Here is a 24,258-nt window from a genome sequence, read left to right as displayed (position 1 = left end):
ATAACAACATAGACACAGACCTGAACTATTTCGCATTTGCCTTAAATGCTAGCTTCAACCAGTACTACCAAACATGCTGTGGACTGGACAAAATTACAAGAGAGGACCTGATAAGTACACTCTAGCTTTATCTTTGCTTTGCCCTAAATAAGTACAGCTGATTGAGCTACAACCTCAATGTATGTGCTATGGAATTCTTAAGGACTAGTAATTCACTGATTTGTTTGAAAACCTGTCCTTCCAGCCACACCAAATAGCTATCTATCTATCTTGAATTTAATTTGACTTATTGCTGCTGAGTGCAATAGCCATCATTATCTTCCCTCCCCGCTCTCCTCTCCGAAGCAGGGCAGCCCCTGTGGGTTTACTGTTTCCAAAGGCTACATTTTCTAGACTGCTGATGGTTCTCTTCCCTCCAGGTGGTCCATCTCTTTTTTGCAACAAGGGACCAAAAGCTCAGCACACTAAGTTAGTGATGCAGTAGGAATTGTTCCTGTGCTATCTAGTGTCTTACAGGCTCTACGCTTCAGTGTATAAACTCCAGCAGGGCATAAAAGGGGAGGGAGAAGGCAATAGTCTCTCTAATGTTCAGCTTGTTATGTGCTATGATGCCTGTCAGTTCAGCAGAAAATTATATCCACAGTCTCTATTTGGGTGGTAGATTATGCCTTCTACTAGTCTCCTTTGTCACTCCTGAAGATTTCTTTTTTTTTAATCTGTCCCCTTTTCCAGTTTGCTCAGTATTTAACTCTAAAATTTGCCCACCAACATATCGCCGCAGTTGAGCTTTAGTACATTGTCTTCACGCTTGATTGATCTTTACAAAATAAAGTGTCCATCTATGAAGATGGTACTCGTAGATCCAGAACAGCCCCTTGTAAAAATCCTACTCTGTACAGCCTTCCCTTTTAAAAGGGATACCGATAACTACCCCCACATGGCATTTTACGAGATTTTTTTATGTCTGCTCCAAAACAACTCAGCTAAACCACTCTGCCATCACTGCAAAGTAAACAAGGAGTAGTTTGAATTTGAGCATCACCAGAGAATGCCTGCTCTGCTCCAGCCCTCCGGTCATTCACAAAGTTGAAAGGGGTCTTAGAGATAGGGCAAGGAATGTTGTATGAATTGGAGGCTGTTGTGAAGAAAAAAGCAAAATGTTGAAAAAGAGGATTTTCATGCCCCGACAAATGAAAACTAATAACTCCATATACTAAAAATAGGAGCCAAAGAGCGTATTACTCAAATTGTTCACAAAGGAATCACTGTAAGATAAACAAGAGTTAAAAATATTCAGGCATATTCTACAGTATCTGAAAAAGCATCAAATGGAGTTTTTCAATGGTAATTGAGTTCATGGAATAACCTCAAAATTCCTAATATTTTTTAAAAATCGCACGTAACTTTATTTCTAACAAAAATGTAACATATACAATATGACTGGGGTGTCGCTCAATGCAAATCTATCTTTGGACAAGCAAGATTCCAGACAAGATCAGAATGTAATTCAATTTACAAGTGTTACATTAATGATTTTTGGTAATATTTTCTATACATAACTTTGAATATTAAAATTCTGCTTCTCTAATCAACTCGTACCTAATCATGTCTTCCAACAGCTGTCTGTCACGCTGAATCCACTGGAATTAGGCGCAGGAATAACAACCCCTTGTTTCTGCAGTTCACGTAAAACATCTAATATTGAATCCAATTCCACTCGAAATTTCTCCAGTTCTTGATTCTTCTGCTGTGCCAGTCTTCGCCACTGCTCAACCTCACGGGTTTGCCTCACTTCAGTAACACGTTGAGTTAGTTGGGTTGCCTGCAAATTAGAAGCAAGTCAGCATTGTGGCTTCCTTGTCAAATACTTGGGCAACGCTGCCCCTTGGCAAAGACGTGCCGCTTCGTTACATTTGATGCTCAGTCTCCAAGCCCAATGCTCACGTTAAGTGGAAACAATTTGTTCGGTATATTTAAAAAAAAAAAAAAATCATTTTGACAGCAATAAATTCCTTTAAATATTTGCATTAATGACAGAAGGGTAGAATCCATTACTGACTAATGAGCCTCAGGAGAATTAACTTATCCTCTTCAAAGCAGCAATTAAAAGTTTGAATATTTAAGACAAACCCTCTGTAATCAAAATTAACCTTCTGAATTGCCATTTAAATGTGTTAATTAAAAGAACACTCAGCAGGAGAAACAAACCAAATCTGCATGACATGTTCAGGGCTACTACTGTACTTTTAAAAACCACAAGTTCTATGAATTATCAGCAAATACCCTGTAGTCACAAAGGTCTGAGCTGCTGCAGATAAAAGTTTGAATTAATTTTTACGTGAATCCATGGCATAATCCTATTAAATTACCCAAAATAAAAAAAGTGTCACAAGATATCAAAATCTCCACACCACTATTAATTGTAATAGATTCTTTAAGGAAAGCTCTGTCACTTAAAGGCCATAGTTATTGTATTTGTAGTTTGATACTAAGGATAACCTGTGATTTCCTTGTTCAGCGATTAGTTTTTCTACATTGTTCAGTTCGTTAACATTCAGTTGGGGGACTGTTCAGTGCCCCACTGCAGATCATTAAAAGGTGCAAAACCAGGACAAACAAAACCCAAAGCTTAATACATAACACTGCATAGTAGCACTAGGAAAGACAGAATTACTTAGTAGTAGCTGTTGCATACTATACTACTATTTCTATCTTTTAAAAATACATTACAAAATATCTTAGTAAATACTATAGGTCAGATAATGATTCAGTGGAGACGGATCACAGACTAGGCAGCAGCTTTACAGAAATGGTAAAGAAATTCTCATATTATGCCGAAGCAAATGAATAGCATAAAAAAGTAACTGTATAACAGTTGCCTTTAGCAGGACAGAATGTAAACAAAAATAATAAAATCATCAGTGGCGGCAGGGTTTGTTCTTAATGCAGTGACTTGTTTTATGCACAGCTCTTTCTGGGAAGAAAATCAAAAATCTGATGTAGAAACGTATGAGAATAAAACCTTCTGTCATGAACAATTCAGTACATAAAAGTGTATTCCTTGAGATCTGGTTTCAAAACTGTAGAACAAACTCCACAAACTAAGAACAACTACAGGTTTGATGATCCTCCAGTCCAACTGAATCTTCCTTCTCTGAATTCATATATTTAAGTAAAACCTAAGTTAAAACACTAACAAAAGACACTCTTATATTTAAGTGATGAAAGGGTTGAGAAAAAAAGATCTATATGAACTAGAAAACTGTTTCCAGATGTCAGAAGCTCCCCAGATAGATGAAAAATCAGGATGGAGGTGATGACATAAAAAAGATGAAAAAAGATCAATGTAAAATTGTGTTAGCCATTCAAGGGATACAAATGTCAGATACAAGAAGCTGTATCACAAAGATCCAACCTTCAAAGTCCAAATGTAGTTAGTGGAGGATAAAGGCTTTTTTTGTTGTTGCTGTTTTGGGTATTAAAACCAGACTGCTACAAGATATTTCTATACTTCTAATGCAGCTTTTCTTAATGGGACTTCTAGGACTAGAAAATCAAATTACAGTTCAGTTGAGGAATCGCTTAACAAACTCTGCATTGCAAACTCTCATCGATTTTTCAATATCTAGCTTTCGTTGTGTCATCAAAATACGAAATAACTGAATGATACAAAGGACATCCAGAGGTCATGTGGTCCAACCATTTGCAAAATCAAAGCCTCCTTAGATCCGGTCGTGAGGAAATTACACACCTGATACGCACGTCATGCACAAGTTATCTTAATTACCACAGCAAGGAAGTACTGAGTAGCACTGCATTGACATTCACTTGCATCAGCAGGCACCAAAGACAAAGACATGCTGTATCAAAAAGTACTTTTTCCCCCTCTGGTGTGGGCTAAGTGAGCCTGTGCAAATAACAATAAAATTACAGTTAAGCTGATAAACTGCTCTTGAGAAATAAATGCAGATATACTCTGGTGTACCTTTTGAATTTCTTGCTCTCTTACTGCACGTCTGGTCTCTATATGCCTGATTTTCTTTTCCAGGCCCAAGAAATGTTTCATTTCAGGACTCTGGCTCTCCTTAGCCTCTCTCAGTTCTTCCAACAATTTCGTCACCTAGATTTTGAGAGAATTGATGAAAATTGTTATCATTGTGTTAAGCAGTGTATAAACCAGATTCCTTTCAAAGTGTATTTGCATTATTTAATCGCTCCATTCAAAAGCTGCAGAAAGGAAGCCATAAAAGAGAAAGCTCCTTTATTCAAAAGCTTAAACACAGGCTCAGGGACTTAGATTAGCATCTTTCATGTGTAAGAAGTGGCCTGAAGATATGAAAATCTAGTCCTTTTAGATAAATCCAATCTTGTTCATAATATGTTATGAAGTGATTATTCACAGTCAATTTTTATACTGCTAAACATACTGAAAAATCAATAGAGAATATTATGTTAGATGTTCTTACACAATCCCTTCTCACACCCTGGATAAAGATCAAATATCACAGTATCACAGTATCACAGTATGCTAGGGATTGGAAGGGACCTCAAAAGATCATCTAGTCCAATCCCCCTGTCGGAGCAGGAACACCTAGACGAGGTTGCACAGGAAGGTGTCCAGGCGAGTTTTGAATGTCTCCAGAGAAGGAGACTCCACAACCTCCCTGGGCAGCCTGTTCCAGTGCTCTGTCACCCTCACTGAGAAGAAGTTTCTTCTCAAATTTAAGTGGAACCTCTTGTGTTCCAGCTTGAATCCATTACCCCTTGTCCTATCACTGGTCGCCACTGAGAAGAGCCTGGCTCCATCCTCATGACATTCCCCCTTTATATATTTATAAACGCTAATAAGATCACCCCTCAGTCTCCTCTTCTCCAAACTAAAGAGACCCAGCTCCCTCAGTCTTTCCTCATAAGGGAGATGCTCCACTCCCTTAATCATCTTAGTTGCCCTACGCTGGACTCTCTCCAGCAGCTCTCTGTCCTTCTTGAACTGAGGGGCCCAGAACTGGACACAATATTCCAGATGCGGTCTCACCAGGGCAGAGTAGAGGGGAAGGAGGACCTCTCTCGATCTGCTAACCACCCCCCTTCTAATACAGCCCAGGATGCCATTGGCCTTCTTGGCCACAAGGGCACAGTGCTGGCTCATGGTCATCCTGCTGTCCACCAGGACCCCCAGGTCCCTTTCCTCTACACTGCTCTCTAACAGGTAGCTCCCCATCCTATACTGGAACCTGGGGTTGTTTCTGCCCAGATGTAGGACCCTACACTTTCCCTTGTTGTATTTCATTAAGTTATTCCCTGCCCAAATCTCCAGCCTGTCCAAGTCTCTCTGGATGGCAGCACAGCCCTCTGGCGTGTCAGCCACTCCTCCCAGCTTAGTGTCATCAGCAAACTTGCTGATAGTACACTCAATTCCCTCATCTAAATCATTAATGAATATATTGAATAATATGGGCCCCAGTACCGACCCTTGAGGCACTCCGCTGGTTACCGGCCTCCAACTGGACTCTGCCCCATTGACTACGACTCTCTGGCTTCTCTCCTTCAGCCAGTTCGCAGTCCACCTAATTATCCGGTCATCCAGTCCACACTTCCTCAGTTTAGCCATGAGGAATGGCTAAAATGTACCAGTATATTTCTAAGGAATAAATTAAGAAAAGACACGCTGCTAACAGACATGATGACAAATCTGCTTGGGTCTAATAATTGCCAGGTCAATTCAACTCTACCAATGACTTACAACTGATTTTCTAATCCTCCAGAAATTCAGGTAAGTTTTCTTACAAAGCTCTACTGGTGTATTCTCATTCTTCGCCTATTTTAAGTAACTTGATATTTCTTCATTTAACATCTGAAGTCCTTTTTGGTCACATTTCTTAACTGTATAAGTAAACTAAAGTAAAAGCTTTGAAGTCTTTATCCTTTATTATAACCCTTAGCTCCCCTTACCCAATATATCTGCAAACTGCTAACCCTCTTCAAGCACTCAGCCATCCTTGGCTTTCTGCTGCAGAATTCAAGTAGCTGGAAGCATTGTGTACTTCATAAGATGTTGGTACTCTTACGGAGAAGTGACGCCGAGATGGCTTACTATTATTTCTATTTTTTAACATGGTTTTCTAAAATAACAAGGCCTATATTATCACATTTTTGCCTTTTCTTTACTCCAGCAGCTTTGAACCTGTGGACCAATTTCAGCCGTGTTTGTGAGAGGAGCAGAAGGCTTAGTTTCGTAACATCTGTGAAAATGAGTGTTTGCTGCTTGTCAGCTAAGTTGCCCCACTGAAGGGAAGGGCTGATGCGTGATCTCAAATACATAATTAAATACAAGAAAAATTCATGCAAGGAAAGATGTTATGAGGGTGGAAAATGCCCCAGGAGAAAATGGGCTCCATACATTTTGCCAGCAACAGAACTATGTTAAATACAAAGCTGTGCTACGTGCAAGCTGTTATAGTATAACAGCTATATATAGAGTATATAGTTAATGAAAAACATCCATGAACAGCATTTTTGAGATTAGTATTCAAATAACAATCTTCCAGTGAGCTTCCGAAAAAAGTTGGCCTTTTTTGAGGTACTACCGTTCTAGACAGAGGACTCTCAATCCTATTACAAATGGTAGTGCTGTTCCCTATCATGGCTAAGTATGTTTGCAGGTTTGGTTGTCTTCATTTTTCAGCTTAATTTATTTAACCATTTAATGCTTAAAATGTATTTTATAAGCAGCACAGCAATCACGCTAGAGGGCAAAAGCAAGGTTTTACTTCGACATTTCTCTCTGTATAGTCTTGCAATGATTTTTGTAACAAAGGCACTCTTTACATTTTCTTAAATGCCAGCACCTCAAACTCTGCCTGTACCATGTGGGTCAGATAGGATGATCATTCTCTTAACCATCGCTGTCATTAATAATCTGTAAAGCAAACAGTCACAGAAGAAACAAACATGCTGAATAACATTTGTCTCATTGTACTCTCGCCCTGTTTTCCCGGGAAGAAGTATTATATAGACTGAGACCACTGGAGTGAAACAAGCTTTGTACAGAAAGGCAACATGTATTATTAGATTCATAATATGAACCCAATGTCTCAGCCTTAATTCTGCAAATACAGAGCTTGTTTAATAGGAGATCTTTCTTCTCTCCCTACATACTCTTGCTTTTCTACTAGTACTTCACAACAGAGGTGGACCATTGCATAGATAAGATAAATACTGAATAAATTTAATGAGATTAAGATTAACTATATTATTAAGTATGTACTAAGCACATACTGATACTTCTCTCGTTTCTTCTAAATAAGGGCAGCAAACAAGATTAAGCATCTGGAGTTCTCAGTCCCTTGCAGAATAGAAGAATTCTTTTTAATAAGACCTGCAGGTTAATTACTGGATTATCAAAATAAAATTACAATTAGCAGTGTTCATACATCGAAGAGATGGTGAATTAAGCACAGAGACAATGTAAGGCAGCCTATATCACTCTCCTGAACAGGAGGTGATTAAGAGAAAAGAAAAAAAAAAATAGAGATTGGCAGCACTTCAAGAACAAAAGCATAGCCAATAGTTTGAAAAGCTTGAGCTACAAGACAGACAGTAATTTTACACAATATTATCCCAAAAATGAAAATGTGACCAAACGTAATTTTTCAATTTTATGGTATTAATAGAAGTAGAAGATTAGGAAAAACCTTGAATACTTCTCTGAAAAAACAGTGAATTTCAGAAGAACTATTACAACTAACCCTTTTTTCTTAAGGGACCACAAGTTTCATAGATATCAAAGGAGAAAACCAAGAATATAATTGCCTAATGGCAATGAAGGATGAAAAAAGGAAGGCTTTATCTAAACAAAGAATTTGAAAACAATAATAAAGTATCCTCTTAATAAAGTCCTGTGGTCTATTTACTATACATCACAACTCTCAAAGCTATGAATGCTTGGATTAACCTGCTGATCAATTTTCATACAGAAGTCAGACATTTCTAACATTAAAAATAATAATTAAAAAATATATCAAAGGCAGTCAAAGTTCCACCTTGTGTGCTGTGAAGTTCTCTTGTTCACATTAGAAAAATATATTACATTCTCAGGTATAATTGATGTCAAAGCAACCGAGAAAGATACTGTTTCTAAGATCTATTTTACTATATAATTTGAGGCTTTACAAGGATGAAAGTGAAAAATCTTTTATTAGAATGAGGTACCCCCAATCCAAATTTAAATATACCTCTCTTTGTAGGAGTTCCTCTCGCATCTGTGAAACAAGAAGGGCTTCCTGATGTCTCTGTTGTTCATTGATTTGTTCTTGGAGATGTTTTATTAATATCTAGAAAAGATTAAAATAGTCATCATTAACATAAATACCCATAACAACATGTCAAACCCTATACAGGAAAAATATGCCAAAAATATAATAAAATATTGTAGTACTACATGTATACGTGATGCATATATTAACAATACTACCTGTAACACGTGTGCATGCGTGCTTTTTAACAATCCTCTACATAGATTGTTCAACAGTACACATGTACATATGTAGTACATATGGCCCTGATGAAATGCACGCACGTGTGCTGAGGGCAAACGTCACTCGTCCCTTCAAAATGGGCAAGAAAGAGGACACAGAGAACCACAGACTAGTCAGCCTCACCTCGATCCCTGGGAAGGTGATGAAGCAACTAATCCCGGAAACCTGGCTGGCACATGAAGGACAAGAAGGTGATGAGGAGTAGTAAGTATGGATTCACAAAGCAGAAGTCATGCTTGACCCACTTGATAACCCTCTACGATGAAATGACTAGCTTGGCAGATGAGGGGAGAGGAGTGGGTATTGCCTACCTGGATTTCAGCAGTAAGGCTTTCAACACTGTCTCCTGTAAGATCCTCATAGAGAAGCTGATGAAATATGGGTTGGATGAGCAGACTGTGAGGTGGATTGCAAACTGACTTAAATGGCTGGGCCAGAGGGTGACAATGAGTGTAACAAAGTCTAGGTGGAGGCCAGTAACTCAGAGGGGTGTAGGCACATGTAGAATTGTCAGTTCTGGGTCCAATCTTGTTCAAGATCTTCATTAATAATCTGGATGATGGGGCAGAGCGTACCCTCAACAAGTTTGCTGATCACATAAAACTGGGAGGAATGGCTGATACACCAGAGGGTCATGCTGCCATCCAGAGGGACCTCGACAGGCTGGAGAAATGGGCTGGCAGGAACCTCATGAACTTCCCCAAAGGGAAGTGCAAAGTCCTGCTCCTGGGGCGGAACAACCCCAGGCACCAGTATATGCTGGGGACCACCCAGCTGGAAAGCAGTTTTGCAGAAAAGGACCTGGGTGTCCTGGTGGACACCAAGTTAACAAAAGGCTAACAGTATCCTGGGCTGTGTTGGTTTAGAACACAGGAAGTTCCGTTCAAATACACGGAAAAACTTCTTTACGGTGAGGGTGACAGAGCACTGGCACAGGCTGCCCAGGGAGGTTGTGGAGTCCCCTTCCCTGGAGATTTTCAAGACCCGCCTGGATGCAGTCCTGAGTAATGTGCTCTAGGCAATCCTGCTTTGGCAGGGGAGTTGGACTAGATGATCTCTAGAGGTCCCTTCCAACTCTGAAAATTCTGTGATTCTGTGGTATGACTGTTGCCAGCTGGTCAAGAAAGGTGGTCCTTCTCCTCTACTCAGCTCTGGTGAGGCCACACCTGGAGTACTGTGTCCAGCTCTGGATTCCTCAGTGCAAGAGACATGGTGCTAATGGACAGTCTGCAAAAGGTCATTAAGATGATCAAGGGACTGAAGCATCTCATATGAGGAAAGGCTGAGCGAGCTGGGACTACTTAGCCTGGAGGAGAGAAGGCTCAGGGGGACCTCATCAATGCTTATAAATATCTGAAGAGAGTGTGCAAAGCCAACAGAGCCAGGCTCTTTCCAGTGGTACCAAGCAACAGGACGAGCAGCAAAGGGCACACACTGAAATACAGGAGGTTCTGTCCGAACATAAGGAAAACTTCTTTACTGTGAGGGTGACCAATCACTTGTTTGGGTCTCTAAGCCCAGAGAGGTTCCACACTTCCCAGAGTGGAATCTCCCTCCTTCGAGATATTCAAAAGCCATCTTGACGCGGTCCTAAGCAGGACAACGCTGCTTGAGCAGGGGGGTTGGACAAGATGACCTCCAGAGCTCCCTTCCAACCTCAGCCATTCTGTGATTCTGTTAATACACACAGGCCCATTTTCAAAACAATAGATTCTACTTCAAAGAAAGATAAAGTTTACAGTAATCTAGAAAGAAGTAACTTTAGCAGATCTCTATATGTAATGAATGTATGTATTGTATCTTACCTCTTGTGTTGAAATTCTGCTGTTTAGTTCAGCTACTTTAGAAGTAGAATGCTCCTTTGCGTGCTGGCAAAGAATCTTCTCCACTTCCCTCTGATGGGAAGCTTTCAGAGATGCAATGTACTCTGCTGTGTCTTCCTGTATCCTGAACAGATTGACAGAAAAATAAGATGTAGTAAAGCAGCTACAGACAGTTCTTAAAAAATGAGGCAAAGGTTCTTATTTGAACATACAAAATATCAAAAATATTAAAGGTGGCATGTCTTTGAAATTTTGTAACAAAAGCTCGCAAGATAGCACTGATAGCACCACCATTACTTCTGCTGCTCTGGAGGGATGACAGGGTGAGAAGCCTACAGTGTTGGATGTGTGCCTCATTTGACTAGAGGCAGCTAGAACACAGAAGTCAGCCAATCCACTCCGGGTTTTTTTGGCTCTTTTTATTAAAAAAAAAAAAAAAAAAAAGAGAGGAAATAGGTGCTTTTAAATCACAATTCCGCTGTCCTATTTCAGGGTATGTATTTCAGAACAGAATGTGTTGCATTCTAAATATGCCAATTTCCTCTACTTTGACTATGAAGGGATCTAAGGGAAATTGGGTGGTAAAGGTTCTACAGCTGGTCAAGTAAATCCCGCTGAAAGCATACCCCAGCTTGAAGGAAAGTATGTATATCAAATATAGATAGTATACAACACAAATACAAAGCATCAACAATTACAACAAATACAACAATTTATACTGAGATCTTTTTACTCAAAACCATTACAAACTGTAGCATTAATAAGAAGCATTAATATAGGTTTGCCTGTAGAATCACAACAGTGCACTGCTTTAAAAAAAAAAACAAAACAAAACCAGCAAAACAAACCACGCTCAAATCAAAAAACCAATCAGAAAAACTCAAAAAAATCCCGCCAAACCAAAACCAACAGTAAAAGTGAAATTCACAGATAACATTGGCCAAGTATAAACTAGCTTCACACATGGCCGACATTTTAATGTGTCACTTCAATCCTGTATCAGCCAACACTTTAACAATTTTTTTTTAAAGGAACACGTTGAGCATTTACCTTCGTATGTTATTTTCAGAATAAGCCAGTGTTGCCTGAGACTTCACCCTCTGCTGGTTCATTTCTAGAGACAATCTTTCAAGCTCCTCTTTCAGCTGTGCATTTTCTTGCAGAACTTCCGAGAGATTAGAATCAGAAAAGGTACGCGGTTGGTATATTTTGTCATCATTGAAAATGCTTAGAAAGGGTTCGCTGTTGCTGGAATTCCTTTTATCTGTTGCTAAGGTACTCTTTTTCAAGATCTCTGTAGAGTTTTCCTTATTATCCGTTTTATTTCTCAAATTATTATCAGACAACATCGCCATCCGTTCCTTTTGAAGTTTCTCTACAGTTTTTGTAAGGTCTTGTATTTCTCTATTTTTGGTGATCAGCTCTTCATTTAATTTTAACAGTCTGTCTTTTGTGTTACCTTGTTTCATTTGAGAGTCTGTGGACTCTAAATCTTTATTATTCTTTTTACTTCTGAGTTTTAATTGGGAATTTTGACTTTTAAGGTTTTCAATTTCTGTCTGGAGGTTTTTAATGGTGATCTGATGGGTCTTCTTTAGATTCTGAAGCTCCTGTTCGAGTTCTGTAGAACTGGCTTTGTCACCATTCAGTTTTGGCGATTCACTTATAAATTTGTAGGCAAGTAGTTGCTCAAGCTCTACAAGTCTTTGCTCGTACTGGATCTAAGGGAGGGGAGAGGGAGAAGGGGAAGAAAAAGCGGTTTCCTCAAGTGTACATCTATTATTAGGCTCTTTTTATTATTCTTTAAGGTTCCTGCACATCTGAAGCAACATTTCCTAAGATGGGATACACATCCATATTACTAAACAACACTACTCAATCAGTTTAGAAAATAGTGAGTGAAAAACCTATGTGAAGCAAACTTAAGTCTGCTGTAAAACAGAATTACTGAAAATGCTTACTACAAATTAATCCTTTACTCACAATGAATACAGTAACTATGGGAAAGAAAATTAAATTGAGAAATAACTCTTTCAGTTTTATGTAATTGTGTTCCCTTCAGATGTTACCAACTTGGACAGGCAAAGTAAAATCTTATTTTAATATAGCAAGAAGTCTTCAGTTTTGTTAAAATCTGCCATTATATATTTGCCATGTGTCAGTTTGCAAACATTACTGTCATATGCCTCAAAATTGTACTTCACATTTGTCCTGGTTTGAGGTAAAAGAGAACCAATTTTGTTCAGTAACTTCGTTTCTTACCTAGGCCTCTCTAACTGCTGAAATTAACTGCATTGTAAAAATAATCTTAAATTTTAACAGGACTGTCTTTTTTAATTATTATTATTTTTTAAACATAGAAGTATGAATTCGGAGACACAGAATCTTTCATCCTAATGAGCTGAGGAAAAACTCACCCTTCTTAATTGCGTGGATAGCCTCTGAGGAAAGCACAATGAGTTATTCGCATGGAAAAAAGGAGGAACAACCGGCCAATGCTTTCCTTTCCTGCTCTTTAAGCACCTGTGCAGTTCACCTTCCCATGAAGTAAAATGTCAGATTTTCATGCTTCCTAACACAAGTCTTAAGATTCACTACCATGTAATTTTTGGATAGAATGTTTAGTGTTCCCAGATGTTCCCCTCAAAAATGCCCAGCCAGCGGACCTTTGAAACAACAGCCTTTGGTACAGCAAGGAATTAGGTAAGCAGCTACTCTGACCCACAGGATGAAACCCACTTATCTTAATTGTGAGAATTAAGTTATTATGCCTCAGGAACTTGTCCTCTCGGTTTCAGTACTACTCTAACAATGTCAATGCTGTTTATATCTTAGATGCTGAAGCTACTGGTTATAAATTCTTTGAATATGTTTTCCCTTGAATATGGTCTTTGCCTTCAGTTTTCACTACTGCTCTGTGTTAGACCACTGTAACCTCATGACTGTTAATTGCGGAGTAAGCTACTCAACAAGCCTCCAACTTTTACCTTTATTTTTTGAAATTGTTGTTCCATGGCACGGAGACTTTTTTTAGCTTCATCATCTTTACCTTCAAGTTCCATTTCTAACTTTTTTATTCTTTTCTCCAAAAAATCCACTGTGTGTGTTTTAGCTGAAAGATCATTAGTTTTCTCAGTAGCAGCAGCAGCATAAATCAAAGCAGGCAAAGAATTTGGATACCTTCTTTTTAGAATTCCTTCCATTTCTCTGATCTATCAAAAAGAAAATGAAGTCAGAAATCAAAAAGAATGGAGTTCTAATGAAAAGTGAACTGAAAGAAGTGACAGAATGTTAACAAATGTCATCCACTTAAGCTGGGTGAAGAATGAAAGCTAGAGATGCACATGTTGAGAATTTTTTACATTGTTTACATTTAAGGTATTGTTTACATAAAAACAAGACTCATCATCTCTTACTGATTGACTTATACATCTCCTTAAACAAAATATGGCTCTGGTGTTCACATTGTCTTATGTCAAATGGACCTTTTGTTTGCTTTCTCAGCACTTAAGTTGTATATGGCTCTTACTGCTCCTAAGTATTTGCTTTTTTTTTCTGGACTTACATTCACATTTTACTTTTCCAACTGTTACAGGGATACTTCATAACATTATTGAAATTATTTTCCCAATAACAGATTATATGTGTTTTATTTTGGAATCTGCAATAAAATAAACTAACACCCTGCATGCAAGGCTAATAACAAGTCCCTCTTTTTATAATGCAAAGAATATCTTATCCGTAGATAAGACTGCAGAGGCTTTTTCCCATTTTTCCCACACCCCTACCAAATGCAGCTGCCAACTCCTAAAATTCAGAAAGGCCTGTTTCTTCCTGACTTTTTCTCACTAGAAATATGGATTTTAAGGTCTCTGCTCCTCCAGTTTTCATGAATCCGTAAGGAATCCAACACAATTTAAACCCTCTTCTTGAATCAACTTGGTTAAATTGGTCATAATGTTAAGGGGTTACTGAACATAGACAAAAAGAGTCTTAGAAGATAAACAGCAAGCTTGTGCGTGCTTTTGCAATCTTGTCCCTCTACAAGGAACTCTAAACAGTATTTTAACATTAAAGAATTTTAAAAGGGATATCACTAAATAGCTTATTAGAACACAGTAGCAGAAGAGCCCTTGGTAAGTAAATAATTGCAACTTTTTGTACTGAGTGTTCCATAGCACAAGTTACTTTATCATAGGGCTTCATTCAATGCTTTATCCTTGTGAAAGGGCTGGTAAGCGTTGTAAGAGAGTTTAACTGAAAGAAAAGGTTAAATGAAACACAGTTCTATTATTGCATACTTGCCGCTCTAGGTCCTGAATTCTTTTAGCATCTGCTGCTCTGTCTCGCAAACGTTTCTTCTGTTGCACACACTGATCTCCAGCTTCAGCTCTGAGCTTCTCAACCTACGCAATTTATGAGAAAATAAACTGAAATACATATTCAGGAGACATTGTCCTGTAGTACAAAAGTAAGCATTTCAAATGCACACAATATGATGGAAGTATTCTGCCACTGGTAATACTAATTCCTGTACTAACTGATTCTTCAGGTTCTTAAACTAAGTTACAGCTTCTTCAAGCCACTTAAAAATCAGAAGGAGCTGAAACTAGCTACAGAAATCTAGAAGAGAACTTCAACTCTGGGACATTCTTATCTTCAGACCATTAAGTGTGTTTCTTTCTACCACACTTCCAGTATGCAGGCTTGGTTAATAAGCTATAATAAAATACTACAGTATTTTATTAATAGTATTAATACTAAGCTATAATAAAGTACTACAGTATATTACATAAATTCAGGTGAGTTAAGGAAATAGTTTGTGATTTTCAAGGCTATACTCTGTGATGAGATGTAGAAACAGCCAAAAAGCAATGTTATGTTGTGCCTAAATAAATGCTGACTCCCAGGATCTGGGGAAGGAACTGGATAGCTAACGCTCTTGCTCTCCCACAAAGTCTGGCCATGAAGACTCAAAGCTTTAATCTAAAATTGAATTCCCTACCTTTATCAGCTGATAGGGTCATTGGACAGGGATATTACAACTTGTACAGTTGGAAGTATTCCTAGCTTGATTTCTCTCCTGTTGGCAATGTTAGCATAAGTAATGCTTTTATGCCAGCATAGTTTGACTAATTTGATTGTTCCTATGAAGTCAAAGCTCTTAATTGTTTTTAAACACCAGTTCCTCCTGGAGAAAATGCAAATAACAATATTTTCTTTCACAGCAACGATACGTTGATTCAAGTTTGATATGGTGGTGTTTAAGGGATCTCTTTCCCTGACTGCTCCTTCAGAGACACCTCCTTTCATCTGTGATCTCTTTAATAAAACACCATGAAAAAATTTCAAGATCATTTTATGCTGAGTAAAATTATATTTATGAATCTTAAGTCAAATCTACTGACAAGCAGGCAATGCAAATCTCAGAACTATTAAGATTCGTGTATTAGTTTTGCTTGCTTTATATTTTGAGTGTTTTGGCTTTTTCCTCCCTGCTAGAGCAACCAGAGAATTTTTCTAAAGAACAAAAGAGTTTAGAACCAGTACTTAAGAGAAAAATAAGTGTTGCCTATGCTACAATGCAGTAAAAAGGAGGAAAAGAGAATGGCAAGAGGGATATTCCAAGTTGTTAATGTAACAGTGTATTTCCTTTTCTTAGTCAAGAAATTTGCGTGTTTTAGGGAAACACACTACTTTTGTTTCCAGAAGCATCATCAAGGTGTTCAATACAAGCAAAACCAGGTTTTAAGCATTGTGCACTTGCAATTCTCGCTACGTATGCAGTAATATCTATTTTGCATATAAAGACTCCACATTTGATTTAAAGCTTACAAAGAGCTTACGTGTGTTTTTCTTGAAAAAATTGGATTATTATGGACAGAATTACATTACACTCATCACTAGAAAAGAAATAAAGTTTCAACTTCTTAGATAAAGCTAGATACTATCACCTCTAGTTTTAGTTTCTCAATTTCTTCTCTTGCATCTTTAAGACGAGCTGCATCTTTATCCAGAAGATCTTGATTTTCTGCATACCACTGAAGTCTTCTTTTCAAATGAGTAATTTCCTGTTTGTATGATTCTTCCATAACTTTAAATTCATAAGACTTCTCACCTACAAGAATAGAACATTTTTGTCTCATACACAGTAGTACTCAACAGTTCACATTTTACCATGGAAGGTATTTAAAACAGAATCCCAGGGGGACCTATTCATGATCATGTTTTAATAAACAAATTTCCAGGAACAACGTGGATGACAATATAGCATATACACTTAGATATGTATTGACCATACTGCTCCCATTTAGGGATCAAGCATTTTGAGAAGAGATATGGAGGCAAACATTACAGCTCTTGGCACTTGTGATGTCTGATATTGGAAGTGAAAGAGTCCAGTTTCTGGCCCTCTCTCATTAAGAAAACTAAAGTCAAACTGGAAAGAGTTCTGATAAGAATGTTGAAAAAAAGTCACAAAGCATAAGTTATAGGTAAAAAATGGGCAAGTTCTAAATAAGAGACTAAGTTGCAACATAGTAAATCTTTTCTTATGAACAGAGTTGTCATATAAATGGAATCATCTGTTTTCCATGCCCAATGGGAGATGGGCAAGAAATCAAACTTAATAGGCAACAACAAAGAGTTTGGCTGGACACAGGAAAAGGCTTTCTAATAGAGTGCCAAAAGTACTGTAGTATGTCCTTCACTGTATGCTTTTATTAGAAGCTTATGTGGAAACGCTCTAGATGAATTTGACTAAGTAATATTTCAATAAGAAACAAGTTTTAATTACATATTTAGTGAAGCACAGAGTATGCAAAATTATTCAACAAAATGAAGGCGCTTTACCTGATGTGGATGCAATCTGAACTTTTGCTAAATCTCTCTCTTTCTTTGCTTGTCCTAAGTCTACCTCAAGAGCTTGCTTATCTTGTTTGAGACGTCTTATCTCTTCTTGTAATTTAGTTTCTTCCTTCTGAATTTTAGAGAAAAGCGTAAGACATACTAAGAAAAACTAAGAAAAACTAAGAAAAACTAAACATACATCGCCATACAAAAAACTGAACATTTTTTCACCATAAAATGATTAAATCACAACAGTTGCATCAGACCACAGCAGCAATGAGGTTTTCTAGTTTTGGTATTACTCTCAGGCCTTGCTAGAGCACAGCATAGGAAAACTTAAGCTAAACATAAAAAAACAGTATTTTTTTTAATAGGTCTTACATAATTGTCTTAGAAGTAGAAAACATCTGCCTTTTAGAGGGTCAGTAAAGAAAATGGCTTTAGGTATTTCTAAGACTTAAGACGGTAGCTTAAATGGGCACATGTATTCTCCAATGGTTCATCTTACTACATTCTATTTCTTGACATTTTCCGCATGCACTCTCTGTTCTGTTTGTTTACGTGTGACCACTAGCAAACTTCAAGACTAAGCAGGACCAAAAGTCACAGTGCCAGCTTCTGGAGATGGAGACCCTTGGTCCTAGGGATCCATAGGTACAGGGAGCAGCAACTGCGGGGGCTGAGGTTTTGAGTCCAGCCAGTAAATATACCAAGTGTCTAGGGCCAGCAAGGGCCAGCATGTACATGTATTTGGTGTTACTGCTACTGAACTCCTATCCTGATCTGCAGAACAGGATCAGTCCGTACGCATTCCTGGTGTTTCCAACAGTACTGTGTGTATTTCTGTGGTGTGGGCAAAGGCACTGCTCTCTCTGTTATCTGTGTGCCTGACCACGTCAGTATTGTCTGTGTGTCTCTCTCCATCTTTGAATCTTGTGTTCAGTCTCATTACAGGCTGGATCTAAGGACAGGGAATTGTAGCAGCAACACTTATGAGGTTGGAACCAGGGGAGCCCCTGGAGTCTTAAGAGATCAAAGTTAGCTCTATCAGACCAGGAACACCTCCACTGGTCCTGAAGCTCGCTCACTTCAGATACTCTTATCACCACCTACCTAACCAGTTGTTTTGTTTGCCTTTTTTTTTTTTTATTAAAAAAAAAAACAAACAATGGAAGCAGCAGCTTTTAATTTCTGGTCTATGAGAGGAAGTATGTAGCAGAACAGCCCCCGGTTGTAGTAAGCAGAACAATAGAAGTTCCTGAAAACCTTTAATTTTAACATGAAGCATACCAAACATCCTTCCTCAAAACCACAAGCACTGGTAGGACTACAAAAAAAAAGTTACATTAGTGAGTAACAAATGATTCTTTTCACTCTGGTTTTCTTTTCTAGAAGTTACTTGGTACAGAGCAGAGATAAACACTCTTGCGGATTTGCCTTATACAGAAAAGCTATAGAGGTATCACTACTTTATGCAAGCTCTCACAAGGTATCTCAGATACCTTGCGAAAGACGCGCTTCTTTCAGTGAATCTGTGTCTTAAGGAATTTATTCTAGAGTTCATCTGATGAGACATTTATGATGACACAAATGTGGCAAATAATAGCATGCTCCACTGCTCTCTTCATTGTAGACGTTATTAGTCTACAATATGGATGGTTATGAATTTTTTAAGAACACATGAAAATCAGGCTTGGCATATACCGACCTGTGCTGCTCGAAGCTCTGAAATCAATTCTGTGAAACTGTGATTTCTAGCTGGCTCAGAATCCTGCACACTCCGTGACTGGATGTTATTAGTCTTTTCTATCTTTTCTCTAAATGTTAACAGCAAAAACATTTATGCAGTGAGGTGACTTGGTGTACTGACAGTGGTGTACCAAAAAACACACACACAGCCCACCCCCCACCCCCCCCAAGTACTACAAAGTCAATCTGTGCAAGCTTAAAAACAAAGAAAGAAGCAACTATGCAGTACATCTTTAAACCAAAAAATTCCACCTGTAGGGTGCAATCTACTCACCTTGCACAAACTTGTTTGTTGGGACTACACGAGGGAGGGAAACAAAACCTACTCTGCCTCAGTGGAACTCTTCTATGGCAAAGATTTGTAAATTAAGAATACACACAATTGCTAGGTTTTCTTCCTCATTACTAGCATAGGGTGCAAATCTTACAGGACCTACAGTGCAGTGAATCTGATAGTTCCTCCACTACCAGGACCTCTTGTGGCCCCTGATCTACTGTGTATCTTACAGAGTATCAAAACATTTTGACATGTGAGCAGAGCCATAATACCAGAACAAGTGTAGCATACATATTACACTCATATGAGTAAGAATATTTGAATTTTAGCACTGAAATAGTCCCCAAATGGAAGACCAGTCTTCCCACAGGTCTGCAAGATCAGCAAGACGACTAAGAATTAAATGCCCATGATGAACATAAATCAATTCTCAAAATAAAATACAAAACCACAAACTCAAGAAACTCTGGAAAACATGCAACTGACAGACTCTGCAGTGATTCTTCTAAAGAAAAATAATAAACACAGTTGAAAACTCCACAGATTTTAGGTTGGGTATTTAAATAAGCCTACCTTACGGTGATTAATTCAGACATTAAACACTGATTCTCCTTAAACATTCGTTCCTCATTTTTTTTGTTTTGGATCTGTAGCTCTTTCATTTGTTTGTATAACCTCTCATTTTCCTAAGATGAGACACACAAAGTTAAAGAATGTTCATAAATTACTGTTTTATCCAGTTCAAAACTAATTGTCTATGACTTGCATAGTTTGCCTACTGACACAGTGCAAGCAAACACTAAATGTTTTATTACTAAGTTCTAAAATGGATATCTATTTTCATCATCTTTATGCTAAAGCAGAGTACAATGACCTCTACAATCCTATCCGAGTGTCTGTTCACCCCAGAGAACCTAGGCCAGCTCCTCTGCAGAGCTATCCCAACTATATTCTAAAACCACATACATGGATGGGTGCTGATAGATCAGAGCTTAGCCTGCATATGCTCCAATCCCATGGACACAAACCACCACCAATTCGGGATGCTCACAGTCATAATAGTAAGGCATTGCCTATAACAAGAAATGCTGTTGAGCAGCAGCTGGAAGCTGGTTAAAAGAACCTATTTGATTTTACAGCAGCAAGTATTCAAAGGGATTATTAAGCTTGCATTATCTATTTCTACACTTGACTAAGTAATAAAAATCACGCGCGCTAATAAGGTTTCCTTGAAATCAGCTGCTCAGATCCTGTGAAAAACATCTTAAAAGCAGAACCCTCCAGATTCCTAATTTTTCTTAAGAATACTAGTTTTCTACTACATTTGGGGCAGAAAGTCTGCGGTTATTTAGTGGCCATAAAATGTTTTCCCAGTTCTCAACTGACAAGTCAGTGTATTTTTTACAATTTAGAACAGTTACATGGAATCATGGAAAAACTTAGCCTAAACTAGACATGTGAAATACTTTTTAAGTGTGCAATACATGTTTGCCCTTCACACCTAAATTTCATCCACTTTTTTGATAGCAAGACAATTGCTTTCAACAGAAAAGTAGTAACCATTAAACAATTTTGCTTCTGAAACTGGCTAGAACGCAGCTCAATATGCTGTGTGGTATACCTGTTGATAACCTTGAATAATGACTTCTTGATCTTCAATTTCTTTTTGTATTTGTGCCAGTTTTTCTTCAGTGACAGGAATTGTTGCTGTATGATGGGTCCATCTCTTTTCTTGAGTCAGCTCTTCCATACTTCTCAGCTTTCAGAAAAAGAAAAAAAAGACATACAATTAATAAGAAAGTTTTGTTAGCAATATGGAATTTTCTACAAGACTATACGTTTATAGCATAAATAGGTCAATCTTTTCATGAAGGTATGAAAGCAGACCAATGAGGCAATCTAATTATTGGAGTTTTACAGAAGCATTACGAAACAGGAACAAAGTATAAAAGGTTTGGGAAAAGTTGAAGTTTTACGCTCCCTCTTCTGGGAGGGTATAGCGGAATCAACCTGGGAATATGCCATACAGACAAAACACAACATTGAAAAATGCATCAAAAAAATAAACAATATCTCAACATATAGTACCTTATCCATAACAAGGGGTATCTGTTAATCTCTTATTAATTTTTTTTTTTAACCTAAGAGTGAGTTAAATATTTGCAAAAAAACTGCTGCAGAACTCTCAAAATAGCAAACTAGGGACTCAGGATTACATAGTTTATCTCTGTAGAAAAAAAAAGATCATGTCTTCTGGGCAATAAACATAATGGCAAGTATGCATTTACAAACTAGGAGTGTGTGTATAAATATGGATTTTCTGCTCATTAACAACACGTAAAATAGCATTAATTTAATTTTCAGAAGCAATGTTTCTCCTGTTCTATAGTAATGGGGTATAAGATGATAAAATACCTTACTCTGAAGAACATAGTTTTCCTGACCCAACCGAGAAACCTCTTTTTCATACTGTGTTTTCAGTTCTACTATCTTTGTCTCCATTTCTTTCTCTTTTTGTGAAACCGTGCTGGTTAGCTGTTGAATCAAATCACGAGCTGTGTTCAGGTCTTCCTCTGCAACTTGCACTCGTTTTAGCAAATATAGTTCTCTATCACAACTTTTGATAGGAGAAAATGATAAATCCTAATGAAGAGAAAAATTCAGGGAAACATTCCACTGAGCTGATTGTTTACCAAAAATTCCACTCAACAATTTTATTTAACTGGCTCTTGGCAACCACATAAGGCACTTGAAAAAAAAAAAAAAAAATCCAAACCCAACATTCTAATAGCAAAACATCCTGCATTTACTTTAATGAGTTACTTTCTCATTTCTGAAATATGTATGAGGAAAGCAAGCCAAAAAACCCCAATAAACAAACACCTCTCATATGAGAGCTACTACACAGGTACCAGAATTATTTTATTATGCATCTTACTTTTTGAAAAGCAGTAATGATTTAGGTAGTCAATGAATAATTTTTTAAACAATTTATAAGGAAGAAGGAAAACCTGCAAATTCAGTCATCTTGGAGTCAGAAGATACATTAAATATTCAATGCAATGCAAACATAAAAAAAACCCCAAACAGTAGTACTATTTAACATTCGTAACAGAATACTTTTACTTAAGAGGTTTATTTAAAATTTTCCACTTTTCTACCACAAAACAGTAGGTTTTAGAAATTAATAAGCATTCCAACTTTAAGTATATTGAACCACACAAGTAATAGAATTATCTGAGCAACAGAAAAGCAGCATGATTATACGTGCATATTTTAAAAGCAAAACCTAGTATTTGACCAAAGGGAAGTCTTTATTCAATATTTCAGCATTTGCCAATCTTGTAATAATTATTAAAAGTTTTGACAAAATAGGCTTGCAAACCAAGTTGTACATACCATAGTTAGGAGCGTCACTGATTATTACTTACATGCTGATTCTGACTGCTATAATCCACAGCCTGGTGTCCAAGATTATTAACAACTGATTGGCCAGACATAACTCTGTTAATACTTCCCTTCAAAGTTGGTTCATTTGTTGCAGATCTTATTATCCTAGTAGTAAATAAGGTTTCTTCATTTAGGCAGAAAGTAAAATAGAACAAAATTAAATTCAGAATTTAATGTCCTTTCAAAAAAATGTATTCATGTGATCCACCCCTTAGGCATATAAGTTAAGTATTCTACAACCTGAATTTTGAATTAAATACACAAACTTGAGAGCAATGAGACATTATGGAAAGTGTTCTAGTTTTTGTTGTGTTTTTTTTTTTTGTTTGTTTTTTTTTTTTTTTTAAGACAGACACTGATGACAAGATAAAACAAAACCCAAGGGAACAAATGAAACAAGTAGCTGAGTAATAAATCTTTCATGAAACAAGGTTAACCTCAGTTCTCTGCTCAAGAAGTGGCCAGTAATCTAAGTATATAGAAATACAACCTATTTCAAGGTATGGTGAAGGTAAGACACAGCAATTTGCAAAATGGACTTTGGAGTGCAGACAGCATACAAAGACGTGCAGCATCTATTTGTTGCATCAAGTACCAACTTGACTGGAAATTAGAAATCAGGGAACCTCTCCCCAGAGAGTAACTAACATACATGAAACCATTCACACCTTAGTCTTATGAAATGCAGATAATAACTACAACTGCCATTTCATTTCTGCCTATAGCAATTTAAGCTAAGAGCTCCTGCTTAGGAATGTTATGCCTGAAAACAAACAGGCAATGATAATTTTCCAAATGTAATACTTTTTACAATTCTCACACTACCCCCTCACAAAGGTGCTCCCTTAGCAATGATGATTAGGGGATTGTTTGATTCAACGCCATTCTCCTTTGAGCTATAGAGGTTCCTGCAGAATGCATCCTGGTGAGATTAACTTCTGAAGTCACCTGAAACTGCCATGGAGAATGGTTATAGCTAGGGAGGGAAGAACATGTTTGAGGCTAATGGCCTCCTTTTCTTGGGACTTGTCATTCACTTCACCACCTCCATCTGGCTGAACACCCTCCTCTGGAGAGTGGCATAGCAATACGCTGAGGAACTAAGGTCCCTTAGTTTGACAGCTGCCACTGAAGCATCTCCCTAAGACAGGGAACATAATCATAAACTGCTTTTCCCAACACTACTTGCAGAATTTTTAAAAGCATTACATGCTAGAAGTGTGCTAAAACCTGGGCATTCGTTATTTTCCCATGCCTCAGAAATAGCAAACATCATCTGCAAAGATGCTAAGCTGAATTATCTCATGAAACTCTTCAGGGTTCACCCAAAAAAAAAAAAAAAAGTTCAGTCCTTTACTTGCAACTCAGCTTTCACAGTACTACACTGGTATTCGCCTTTCTTTAGCGTTACAAGAGACAAGAACAGAAAATAGGACTTTCTTTTTAGTGCTTTCTTTGTACTCTAGGAAAGCAAAGATAAGAAGAAACAGCTGAGAACAGAAATTCAGCATCATACACAGAAGTTAGTGTGTCAGCAAAACCTTGCATTTACTGTAATGAAAAATGTAACTTG

General features: G+C 37.6%; 1 protein-coding gene across 1 annotated transcript in view; it reads right to left on the bottom strand.

Annotated features, from left to right (window-relative positions):
* Positions 1-1,603: 1,603 nt before the first annotated feature.
* The window catches only part of CEP162 (centrosomal protein 162), a gene marked incomplete at its 3' end in the record, with an annotated part of 50,386 nt that continues 27,731 nt past the window's right edge, over positions 1,604-24,258 (bottom strand). Inside the window, exons 14-27 of the mRNA XM_082481518.1 lie at positions 22,667-22,809; positions 21,651-21,878; positions 20,857-20,994; positions 19,809-19,921; positions 18,918-19,026; positions 17,213-17,339; positions 16,315-16,478; positions 14,662-14,766; positions 13,348-13,572; positions 11,411-12,081; positions 10,343-10,484; positions 8,235-8,333; positions 3,986-4,120; positions 1,604-1,822 (exon numbers count right to left, since the gene is read on the bottom strand). Of these exons, the coding sequence (XP_082337644.1) occupies positions 1,604-1,822; positions 3,986-4,120; positions 8,235-8,333; positions 10,343-10,484; positions 11,411-12,081; positions 13,348-13,572; positions 14,662-14,766; positions 16,315-16,478; positions 17,213-17,339; positions 18,918-19,026; positions 19,809-19,921; positions 20,857-20,994; positions 21,651-21,878; positions 22,667-22,809 (2,618 nt within the window). The remainder of the gene's footprint in view (positions 1,823-3,985; positions 4,121-8,234; positions 8,334-10,342; positions 10,485-11,410; positions 12,082-13,347; positions 13,573-14,661; positions 14,767-16,314; positions 16,479-17,212; positions 17,340-18,917; positions 19,027-19,808; positions 19,922-20,856; positions 20,995-21,650; positions 21,879-22,666; positions 22,810-24,258) is intronic.

Source organism: Vanellus vanellus (genome assembly GCF_965231255.1).
Source record: "Vanellus vanellus genome assembly, chromosome: 3".
Classification (NCBI taxonomy): domain Eukaryota; kingdom Metazoa; phylum Chordata; class Aves; order Charadriiformes; family Charadriidae; genus Vanellus; species Vanellus vanellus.
The sequence above is the reverse complement of the archived record's forward strand: the minus strand, read 5'-3'. Positions and strand labels throughout refer to the sequence as shown.